The sequence below is a fragment of the Limulus polyphemus genome, unplaced genomic scaffold, assembly GCF_000517525.1.
Source record: "Limulus polyphemus unplaced genomic scaffold, Limulus_polyphemus-2.1.2 Scaffold1039, whole genome shotgun sequence".
Lineage (NCBI taxonomy): Eukaryota > Metazoa > Arthropoda > Merostomata > Xiphosura > Limulidae > Limulus > Limulus polyphemus.
Genome location: NW_013666649.1, coordinates 290,371 through 302,279, shown reverse-complemented (window position 1 = coordinate 302,279; position 11,909 = coordinate 290,371). Strand labels below are relative to the sequence as shown.

The 11,909-nt window shown below is 29.7% G+C and overlaps 1 protein-coding gene across 2 annotated transcripts in view; it reads left to right on the top strand.

Annotated features, from left to right (window-relative positions):
* The first annotated feature begins 1,111 nt into the window (after positions 1–1,111).
* Positions 1,112–11,909, top strand: part of LOC106461825 (YTH domain-containing family protein 1-like) — a 30,864-nt gene continuing 20,066 nt past the window's right edge. The window contains exons 1-3 of one of the 2 annotated variants that reach the window (XM_013921682.2): positions 1,112–1,388; positions 7,453–7,477; positions 9,507–9,571. In XM_013921682.2, coding sequence (XP_013777136.1) covers positions 7,456–7,477; positions 9,507–9,571 — 87 coding nt within the window. In that variant the 5' untranslated portion in view covers positions 1,112–1,388; positions 7,453–7,455. Of the gene's footprint in view, positions 1,389–7,440; positions 7,478–9,506; positions 9,572–11,909 lie in introns of both variants that reach the window. The other variant, XM_013921681.2, reaches the window with a different exon arrangement.

The window sequence follows — 11,909 nt, the reverse complement described above, 5'->3', positions numbered from 1 at the left end:
GTAAAATTAAGAGACTTTGTTGAATTGTAATTTTGTGATTGTAATTCTGTACATTTAATTAAGTTATTGTTAATTGTTATTGGTTTATTGTATGTGGCCATTGTTCGGGACGAACAATACTAAGGAGGGGCAGTGTTGCGTCAGCGAGGTCACGTGACTAGTGTCACGCCACGTTTCTGGAACTATCTTGTTCCTTCGTGAATGCCCTAGCATTTACTAGATATATGTTTGTCTGGTATATATATAAGACGCTCACAACGTGACCACAATGTGTGTAGGTAGTGAGTAATTGAACTGCAGTCAGGAAGTATTGTTGAAGTTAACGTTCGTTGTTAAAACGTTTGTAAAAGAGCGACTGTTGAAAATAAGTGTATCGGTAAAGTTATATTCAGAAAGAATAAACCAGTTTTATTAAGTAAGGACTTGTGTCGCTAAATATATTGCAACTAACTACACATATACTTTTGAAACACAAAACAAATAACACAAATACTAATTAACAACACGTTTTGAGAGATAAACCAATCAATTTAGTACTTTTATCAGCTTACTAACACCTTTCAAATAGAGCTTCAACAAATTACTCATCAACGGTTCAGAGGTAAGTCTGAGGGCTTATAACGCTAAAAATCGGGTTTCTATACCCGCTGTGGGCAGAGTACAGACAGTCTATTGTGTAGATTTGTGATTAATAACAACCCAACAAATTCATCAGATTAATTATTATTTTAAAATATTTTGACGATACGTGATTGCTCATGAAAACTAAACTAAATGTACATCAAATCAAATACAGTAAATGCATTGGTATACAAAATTGAAATTTCTGTCGTCAACATCAAACTCGTTCCGACATCACGTAAAGCCCATACAACTGCAATTTTTGACGTTAAATATAATTTTTCTACTATGAATATAAATTTTTTGAATTTCTGTCAAAATGTAAGCAAAGAGAAACCAATTTGAATAATATCTTAGATATTATGCATATGTCATAATTTAATCTATTTTCTATTTAAATAAAGTTCATTGAAGCTTGTTTTAAAATATTTTGGATTGATTGGAAGGCTAATATCTCTGTTTTTCATTTCTTTTTTTTTCAGTGTTCCATAAAACGTCGTATGTTGCTTATGTTTCATCGACTGGTTTTTACTTTCTCCGAAATATTTCCGTGATTTTTCTTTTTGAGGTTGTTTAATGTTTCCTAACTCGATACTTGTATTTTGAATTGTGTTGACACTTTAGTCTATATTCAAAATACTGTGACTTCAGTCATATGATAAATACAAAAGTTTAAATATTTACAAAAATATTCATAACCGTTAAAAACATATTGAGTGTGTTCATTGTATCACCACGCCTACTTTAACTACTTATCAAGCAAGAAAGTGAGTTAGTTATTTAGTCAAGTTAGTGCTAATACTATTACTAACAGTTGTGTTAGTAACAGTAATATTACTGGTATTACAACATTTGTTATTAGTTATGTTATTAGTAGTAATACTAATACTGGTATTACAGCAGTGGTAGTTAGTATTATTAGCATACATATATGACAATAATTAAAAAGGTGAAGCACTGAATGAATCTTGTGAGAGTTTTTTGAAGTTTTATATTTTATTTTCAAATATTAATCTTAAACTTATTCTACATTTTCTGTTATACTGTGAATCCAAAGATGCCAAATGGGTACAAATTATAAGTTATGACATATTTTGTTAGTTTTTGATTTTATTTTTAACTCTACTTATTTTAATCATTTATAATTTGTCAAAATAGTGGGATAGGTACTCTTTACAATCTGATACTTACCATTGTACCAAAGATGCCAAATGGGTACAAATTATAAGTTATGACATATTTTGTTAGTTTTTGCGTTTATTTTTGACTGGGCTTATTTTAATCATTTATAATTTGTCAAAATAGTGGGATAGGTACTTTTTACAATCTGATACTTACCATGGTACCATATAAAAAAAAAGTACTACCCAGCCCAATATTAAGACTATTCTTTAATAGAAATAAAAGACTATTTTAACTTTGTATTCTAATTCCAAGTTCTATCGGTAATATATCCATAAATTCTAATAGTCGTCTCTCAAATTGGGGATTAATACTGCAGTAATGATCAATAATTTATTTTTCGTTACTAAATGTTAATGTATTAGATTTGTTGTATGGGTTCCATTATTTTTTATATCATAAAATCAATAATTTGTAACTTAATTCTTCAGTCTTAGTTTAATGTTAACTTTTAACAGCTTCCTTAACGTTCACAGAAGATTTATTTTAAAGGTACAAATTTAGATATAGTATAGACATTTTTAAATTTTAGTTAAATGCTTAAGTAACACAAATTGTTGTAAGGTAAAAGAAATACAGCAGGTGAATTTCAATTTCACAGTGTATTGTCATTATTATAATTTATAATATTATTTGTATTACTTAGTAGTTAGAATCTGAGACAAAAGACTGTGGAATTAGAATTTACATTCTCTAAAAAAGTTTCATATTTTAATACTTAACTTTAAGTGCCTATTATTTTGATTTTAGTGCTATAAAAAAGTATAATTTATTAATTGTATCTTATAACTTGTGCTGTGACAAAATTATGTACAGATAACTAATGTTAAGGTAGTCGTAATTTAGTCTTCTATCAAGATTTACAACTTGTAACAGCAATAGGAATTGAAATGTTAATAATGAATGCAACATTAGTTAAACCTATGGTCCAAGCAATATAATACTATTATTATAAGGATATGCATCTTGTATCTTACGCTTTTATACTTGCGGTATATCTCTTGTACCAGTACTTGGTAGTAATGGCATTATTTACTAATAATTTAGGCCTAATGCTAAATAGGCTTAACTTAGTATTGTTTCTACTAAGCAAATGATTACTTTGTCTTATTTATATATAATACAGTATATGGAAAGGGTAGCTTAATAATTATAAACTTCTGTAAAAGATTACTTACTAATTTACTTAGAAATGTATATGCAGGTAGGAAAGCCATTGCATTGCCATATTGACTAAGTCGGCATTTATTTCTTAGACTGGACTTAAATTCAACTTTGAAGGCACTTTGTGCAGGTCCTTATAAGTTATAATTTGGAAAGTCGACTTAAAACATTTAAATGTACTTTTGTGTAAAATGAAGTCCATGCTACACTTTATTAAACAATGTAACCCATGAGACTAATTTTCAGATATCATTATTGAATATTTTGAAAAATGTAAATGTAAGTTCACTAGAAATTATCTCCTACCATTCTAAAGGTGTAAATTTGTTTAACCATACAAAAACAAAACTGTAGTATGATAAGGACTGGCTTTAAGTTTTTTTTTTTTTTGGCACTTGCATAACCTAGAAAGAGGTCTGAAAGTAAATGTTACATTATATTATGATGTTTTTTTAAGACTGTAGAAGCAAAGGCAGTGGGATTCATGGATCAGTATGATTATGATTAATATGTCTTTATTTATTTTGATTATAAGTTACCCAAGCAAATAAATCATTGTATAAAGTTATATCAGTGCTGTTTTGTTTACACATCTGCTCTTAAGAGTATTTTACACATTAAGACCTAAAACAGAGAAGCATAATACACCAGGAGAACGATGAAAAATAATATATCTCATTAATTCTGTTTTGTGGGGCTTTGCCATCTTTACTCAAATATAAATATAATTTTCACTCTGTAGTGGCCTGTAGTACATATGGATTCTTTGGGCAGAATTCTTAATTTGGTTATCAAAAAGACAACATACATGAGGAGCAACAAGCTTACAGTTGGTAATTTATCAGAATAAGCATATTTCATTAGCTTAAATCTAAGAAAGACAATTATAAGAATTGTAAAAAGAATTATATTCTTTAAATTTGAGTTCCACAAAACAAATTTGTATTAAAAAAAGTAACTCAAGGATCCTAATATTTAAATGTGATGGTGTCCTGCCATAAACATACCTACCTATTTGTATATCCTAAATCAAACATATATATATACATAAAGAATCTATGAACTAAATAAAATTTGGTGTGTTGTCATTAAAGAAAAAAAAATTGTTTAGTAGAAATTAGGGCTTAGAAATGACTTGAGTTGCAGAATGCGATAACACAAGCCTGCAATGGTCTTATTGTCTTGAAATTTTTACATGTTCTACAGTAATTCCTGCACGCTGAATCCAAAAATATCCATTTTTCTCCATCGTGTACAGATTTTTCACAAAACTACATAATGCAATACATAAAAGAAAGACACAACACGTAGTTTTGAGACTAAAAAATGTAATTTCACAAAAGATATTGGGATGAATGAGAATACATATTTGTTTCATTTTCTTCAGTTTGTTTGTATTTTTGTAAACAAACATAATAATAAAAAAATATTAATTGAAGTAAATGAAATAATAATTTGATCTAAGTAAGAGTTTTTTCCCTTCCGGATTTGTAAAAAAAAAAATCCTTATGTGATGGAAAAAAATGAATATTTTTTTAAGTCTGTGTAGCTGAATTATGGAAAAACAACTTTTATGAAATTTTAAATTCATAGGCATGTGTAATTTGTTTCCACAAAATTACACTGTTTACCATCTTTTTCTATGTAAAGCCATATGGACATATCTATAAATAACTATCACACAATAACATCCACTTTGTTAGCATTTTACTGTTTTCCAGCAAAGATACTATTTTAAACACTAGGGTCCTGATATATAAAGCACTAACACCTACACTGGGTGATTAGTGGGATTTAATAATTGATTAATTGTCAGAATCGTTAACTGATGACATTAAACTAATTGATTATTCTCACATTATACTTTGGTAGTTGGTATAACTGCAAACATTAATTTTGATGGTTTTTGCTGATAGATAATTAATCAAGTTAATAATCCAGTTCTACACATGATGTAGTAAACAAAAGATCTTTATAATTAGAAGAGAGTAAAGAGTTTGAAAGTTTAGGGGTTTGTATCCTAGATTGGTGATTTTGCAGCTTTGGCATTAACATGTAATAACTTCATAAAAATAATTTATTAAGTTTTATTGGTAAACATTGCAAGTTTTTCATTCACAAAATATTGTTTTATATTAAGTATTAAGATTTTTTAATTCAAGATTTTCTTGTAAACCTTTTTCTGTCAGAATGTTGACTATCCAACATGCAAAGCAATTTTAATTTTAAGATTAAAAATACTTAATGCATTAGAACATTTTCAAATTTCACATGCAAAATCGATGATCTCCAGATAATTATAAAATTTTCTGTAGAAAAACTTTATATTTTATGGATTATGGTTGTATGGATTGGTTCGATTTGACCGACTTCGGAACCTCAATAAAAAGTTAGGAAAAAAAATATAAATTATGCTTTTTTCTTTCTAGAATGACTACAAATTATAACACATTTTAGCTTAAATAGCTTAAATCTCATAACATTATACATTTATATATATTTATTATTTTTATTATATTGACCTTCCAGCTGTGACTGGCTAACAATACAGAAGTTACAATGATGTGGGGCACGTGCACTCATGTTACTGTATCCAATAATATATAACTGACCTTTAGTCTTTACAAAGTGACTTGTCTTGGCTGTGTTTTATTGGACTAGTATTTTGTAAAATATAATCACATTTCAATTATTATACATTATATATGTATATACATTATTGCTATTTACAAATAAGTTCTTAAAATTATTTTTCTTAAAACATAGAACAGTAAATAAAGAAGTAAAGCATACAATTATCTCTTCTAGTTATGACCTTTGTACTCCTTTACTGCTTGCTGTAGGTTGCTAAGCCTTATGAAATTTCCCATGTGAAGGATGTGAAAAAAAAATTTTTTTAGGTTTTATATATAGATTTGAAATAACCAAAAAAATCATAAATTACTATATCAATACCATAGAATCCCACTATAAATCATCAATCTTAGTAACTAAGCTGTTTTTGGGTCTAAAAAAATATGAAATTTTGAGCTCACTAAAGACTTACTTTATTATTTGAAATCTTGTGTGAAAAGAATGAAATTACCACACTAACATTTCCAAATGGCTGAGAAAACCACTGGGGTGACATTATGAGCTTTTGATTGGTTAGTCATGTCATATCTAGAAGTAAGTTTATATAAGGGACCATTTCCAAAAATGGAAAGAGGTAGGTAGGGGGGGTCACTGTGTTTGATTAAGTACAGTCTTGGCAAATAGAAAAGATAAGAGGTTCTTATTTTATATTCTAGCTTGTCAATATTGGTAGTTTGAGTTCCTAATTCATACGAAACTGTAGATTTTGACATCACAAACATCTAATTTGAACCAGTGCTGCATTCAACATACCATGTGACACACAAAAATCAATGTTTTGCTGTGTTTTTAATATTTATCTTTAAATTAAGAAATGAATTAACTTATAATACTAAGATTTAAATTATAATCTACAATTTGATACCAAACTTATTGACATAGATTTATAAAATAGTTCAATAAAATTTTGAATGCGAGTCAACAAACATGATGATATGGCCTTTGACACGTGACTGCGATAGGGTTAATGCCAACTACTATATTATTTAAAGTTTTAATTACCTTTGTTCTCACAAACAAAACTACATGTTCTTTGAAGACAACAGTAAAGCTAGCTACAGTGGATGTTTTTTACAATGTTGCTTACTTAAATTATAGAAGGTATGTAGAAATGTGTTTTTCACAAAAATTTACCTTTTTCATATATACTTAATGAAGATGAAACATTATACTTAACCATCCTCTGTGAGTCTCCAGAGTTCATGATAGATTGATTGTGGGAATGCAGTAACAATGTATTGACTCGTAGCATTAAACTTGATGAAAGAATGATCGATTATCATAATATTCTGTGTTATTTACCATAAGTGTTTGACAAGATAATGAAAGTATTATTACATTTGTTACAAAATTTATACATTCATGATTGTACAAGAGCATAAAAGAAAAGGGGATAAAAATCCACTTTGCCCTGAGCAGTTGACCCAAACATAAAAAAATGCATGGTTGAAAATTAAACATTGAAATATTTGTTAACCCAAGTATACAGTGCAAATGCTCACATGATGTATACACTCATTTAGTATCTGTTATATGAGAAAAGGGAGAAAAACTTTTATTTTAAAACTATGAAAAATGTTCTGTGTGTGGTAGACATGAAAAAAATATGTTTAACAACCGTGGTTTACAGAATGTTACTAGTAAGAGAAAGAATTAAACTGAATTTAATTTGCAAACGTGTCACTTAGTAAATTTTATTGTTATAATTTGAGAAAATTTACTAAGTTGTTCGGAAAATCAAAAACTAATTTCTTTTATCTGACTTTTTATGCAACAATCATAAAACAGACAAATAAGAATGCATAATTTTATTGAGTGTATTTTGTTTTTCATGTTCTGATGGAATTCCAGCAAATGAAGGGACAAGGTAACATAGGTAGGTTGAAAGATAATATTTTCTGCATTGAGAAACTAGATTATTGTTACTTGTTTGTTATTCAACAAAATTAAGAAAATGTAAGGTTCAATTAAAGAAAAGGTTGGTAATAAAATAACCCTGAACTAGGTGCTGTATCTGGCATTGAAACATGTCTAATTAAGAATGGTGACTGTAAAAAGAACTAAAATAAAGAAAAATAATTTGTAGAAAGTACACTTGAAAAAGCCAGATCTTACTGCTGTTCTCCAAAAAGATAATAAAATGTATAATTTTCGTATTTTGAATGGTATATTGTATCATCCTTTGACAGCCACAAAAAACTTGCCTGGGCTTCATTCAAACACATTAATAAAACATATTTAACTACAAGCATCCATGTGATTTAGTGAAACTATAAAATATAGATATTATAAAAGAAAATAATGAGAGATCTCTAGCAGAAATAGTAATGTATAAGTCAAGAACAGTACCTTAAATAGCAATTATATACAAATTGTGAAAACAATCTCAGGAACTTTTATCTTCATTGCAAACTAATAATGAAAGTGATTACTTTACAAATAGTAAAAAAAAAAGAATTTTCTTTTGAAATAATTGTATTAAAGAATCTATATAATAATGAACCAGAAATTAAGATATATTAGACAGAACTTGTTTGTGTGTAAAAAAAAAGCCACAAAGAATGTAGAGGTATTTTATCTTGTTTTTAAGTGCAGTGGAAGATATGAGTTCTGTAGAGCCCAAAAATATTGGGCAAAATTAAGATACATTGAGAAACATGAGATATGTGAAAAAAATGTCATTTAGATGAGGTAAGAATTTAAAAGTTACAAGTTTAACCATTAATAATCACAATTATATGTAGTATGGAGGGTTTTGTTTAAAAAAAGTTAATTAGTCATCATTAAAGAACATTATACAAGTGGGCAGCAAATAACTGTGAAGAAATAAGTATGACCTGATGCAAAAACAGAACAAGAAACTCGAGTGACAAATAGTAAAATAAAATTGTAAAAGATGATGATAAAAATATGATATATTAAATTTGTGTTTAATGTTATTGCAAATATATAAAGCTCAAACAGGTTCAAAAACAAAAGTTATCAACACGTATTGTAGCATAGAACTTAAATAATCAATTTATGCGAGTCATTTAATGCTGAATTATGAATGGATGTAAAATATTTGTCTTCTGTTTATTGTGGGGAAAATTATAAATTTTTTGCTGAAAATTGCTTGTTTTGAATTATGAATAAGGATGAGAATATTTTAAATACAGTAATAGCTGTTGTTTTTTTTTAGAAAGAAACCTCAGACAATAAATGGTCATATATATCTCTTGTATCAATGACTTTTGATGTAGACAGTGTAAGATATAATGGAGAGTATGAATGATAGTACACAATACAATAATATCTTTACCATCTTTTATTTCTTTTTAATTTTGATTTATTATTTGTAACATTACTTGATTTGTACTAATTTCATCAAAGTTGTAAGCTTAGGTGTTTCTTTACAAGTGTATTTGGAGTTTAGGGAAAAAGAATTTTCACTGTAAGACAAAACAACTGTACAATGCATGTATAGGTTGTTACTTCTTTTGTAAGTTACGAGAACGGATATGAGCATTGACCTTAATGTATATGTACTCGAAGTTCTTAACCTGCTTGTGACTTGTTCATTAGAAAATGTTTTGTTTCTGTTTCATATAATGAAGAATAGATGGCACTTTTAGTGTTAATATGAGCAATGATTCTTTCCATTATGCTAAGAAATACAAATGCTGTTTGTATGTTTTTTTATCGTGAATAAGTACATGTTTTAGTCAAAGTATGGAAAATAAATAGCTAATTATTTATGTAAGATGCACTTGCATATAATGAAAAATGTTACAAAATCATTATTCCAGAAAAGATATTAAATAATGCTTTTTCTTAAAAACATATTTCTCTGCATAATAAGCTATAAAGTAGTCAGTTTCAGGTGAAACAACTTTTCCATTTGTTTAACTTTTAACCTCATTTAGGTTCAAATGGCTCTAGGAACTTTAAAGATGGAGAATTTGATACCTGGAAAAACCAACATCATCCAGTAAGTTATTTGTTTTTTAATTAATCAATTTGATACATGATGACTTGTACTGTAATTTTGGTTAGGTTTTCAAATATTTCCTCATTATATCTCCATAGTTGCAGTGCTTTATGTGAAGTAAAATATCTGGTGATGAGCATGTGAAATAATTTAAAGACGAATCCAGCTTTCAAGTAGTTTAGTCGTAGCACAGCGGCTCATAGAGTGGCTCTGAGTTTTTTTTTCTAAGTACAAACTTTTAGCTCATAGCTCCATCTCTTGACTGATTTGAGATCTAATTACAGCTGTGGCTATTGGGGATTCCCTCTTGTTTCAAATATCAAACATGTTGATAACTAGAAAAACAACCAAAGTTCAAAACTTTGATAATTTTCATTGATATATAACAATTTGGTGGAGCTAGTAATAGCATAGTTTTATTCTTTTATTTTGTACACAAGATATTAAAAGCACTGCTAGATTTTCTCAAAAGTTATATAGTTCTACTGGAATTCTCAAAGCAAATTCTGAGTTGTGATATTTATGTTAGACTGTAATGACTGTTTCATTTATGCTAAAGATAATGGATATCAGATTAGTGCTGGGCAATTAACACGATTAATTGATATAATTGATTATTACTGATTAATCAAAATTTATGATTATGATGTTACAAAAATAATCAATTAATTGAAATTAGGGTGTACAGTTTTCCATCTAAGTAATTGAAATATTAACATTTATGTCTTTTCAGTATTTTCAGTTATTTTTGTGAGTTTTGACACTTGTTGATTAAACTGAGCAAATCTGAATTAATCAACTAATAGAAATTAGTGTTTCTGATATGATTACTTACCTCATCTCACAGTTACAGCTATTCTTGATTTGACTGCCTTTTTTTGCACAAATTTTTGCTTGCCACTAGACTTGAGCTCCCACCTTATTCACGTGTATATCCGTGGTTCAGCTTCATTTAAGCATACAAGTTAGCATTAGACAACCCTCCTATCACAGCTGACTTCCTCTATGCAGTTGAACACAGTCTTCACTGATCTATTTGCCACAGCAGTGTTAAGACCTAGTGTTTGATTTCAGACTTCCCATAAAGGGTGCCATCAGTCAGGTTTTTTCCTGGATTCATTTTCTGACTTTTTGTCATCCCCAAGGAGACTAGGGTTTGGTGTCCTGTGATCGATCTGTCCTGTCTGAATTGCTGTTTCCTCAATGTACCTTGGTTCACCATGGAATCCTCACTGTTTCTCAGAGGGGCCTTTCTACCAGGGCTTTGGATAATGAAATTCTACATGTCCAATGCTTATTTTCACATCCCTGTTGCTCAGGCTTCACGTCGTTTTCTACATTTGTTCTGTGAGGATTACGTTTATTGGTTCTGAGATCTTCCTTTCAGGCTGGCATTGCACCCTATGATTCTTGCTAGGTGGTCCAGTCATTTGACTGATTCTTTCATTCTCATGGGCTCAAATTCCATTTTATGGACGACTGGCTTTATCCTTTCCAGAGTCTTCCTCACACACCCAACTTCTTCTCAAAGAAACTGATTAAATGGGTTGGTTTATCAAAGTGAAAAAGTTATCCACTCCACTCAATATCTTGTTCTCCTAGGGGTGTTTTTCATCTCGCATTTCAGTTTAGTCTAGCCTTCTCCTCTTCATTTGTGATCCATGGAGTTTTTAGTTTAGAAGGAACTATCAGTACCTTCTCTCCCTTCACAAGAGGTTCTGTCTCTTTTGGGAACTTGAGCATCATTGGAGGCTCTTATCCCTTTGGGTCATGCCCACACACATTCCTTGAAATGGGTACTACCTCATCAGGGACCCTATGAATTTACAGTTATCCCTACTTGCTTCCCTTCAGTCTGGAGGTTAGACAGGGACAACACAATAGTGGGTGTTACCTATTTCTTCTACCTGTCTGGATGGCCATGTCTTCACAGATGCCTTGTTGGCAGGATGGTGAGCATGCTGTATTACACAGGAGATCTTGGGCCATTGGTCTCAGGAGGAATTACGTCTTCACGTTAACCTTTTGGTACTCCTTGTTGTTCATCAGGAGATGGTTCATTTTCTGTCATTCCTGTAGGGCATGACAGTTATGATTCATTCCATCAACTTGATGGTTGTCTCTTACATCACCAGTCAAGGGGCAATCGATCTTGGTCTTTATGTTCCTGTACTCTAGATCTTCTCTCTTGCCTCTCAATTAAATGCTAAGCTTTCTCTCTCTTTTGGTCCCCAGTTTCACATCCTATGGCTTTTGCCATGGATGCATTCAGCTAGGATTGGAAGGACCTTTCCTTTATGCATATCCTAGCATCTGTCTTCTACACTGAGTAATTTCT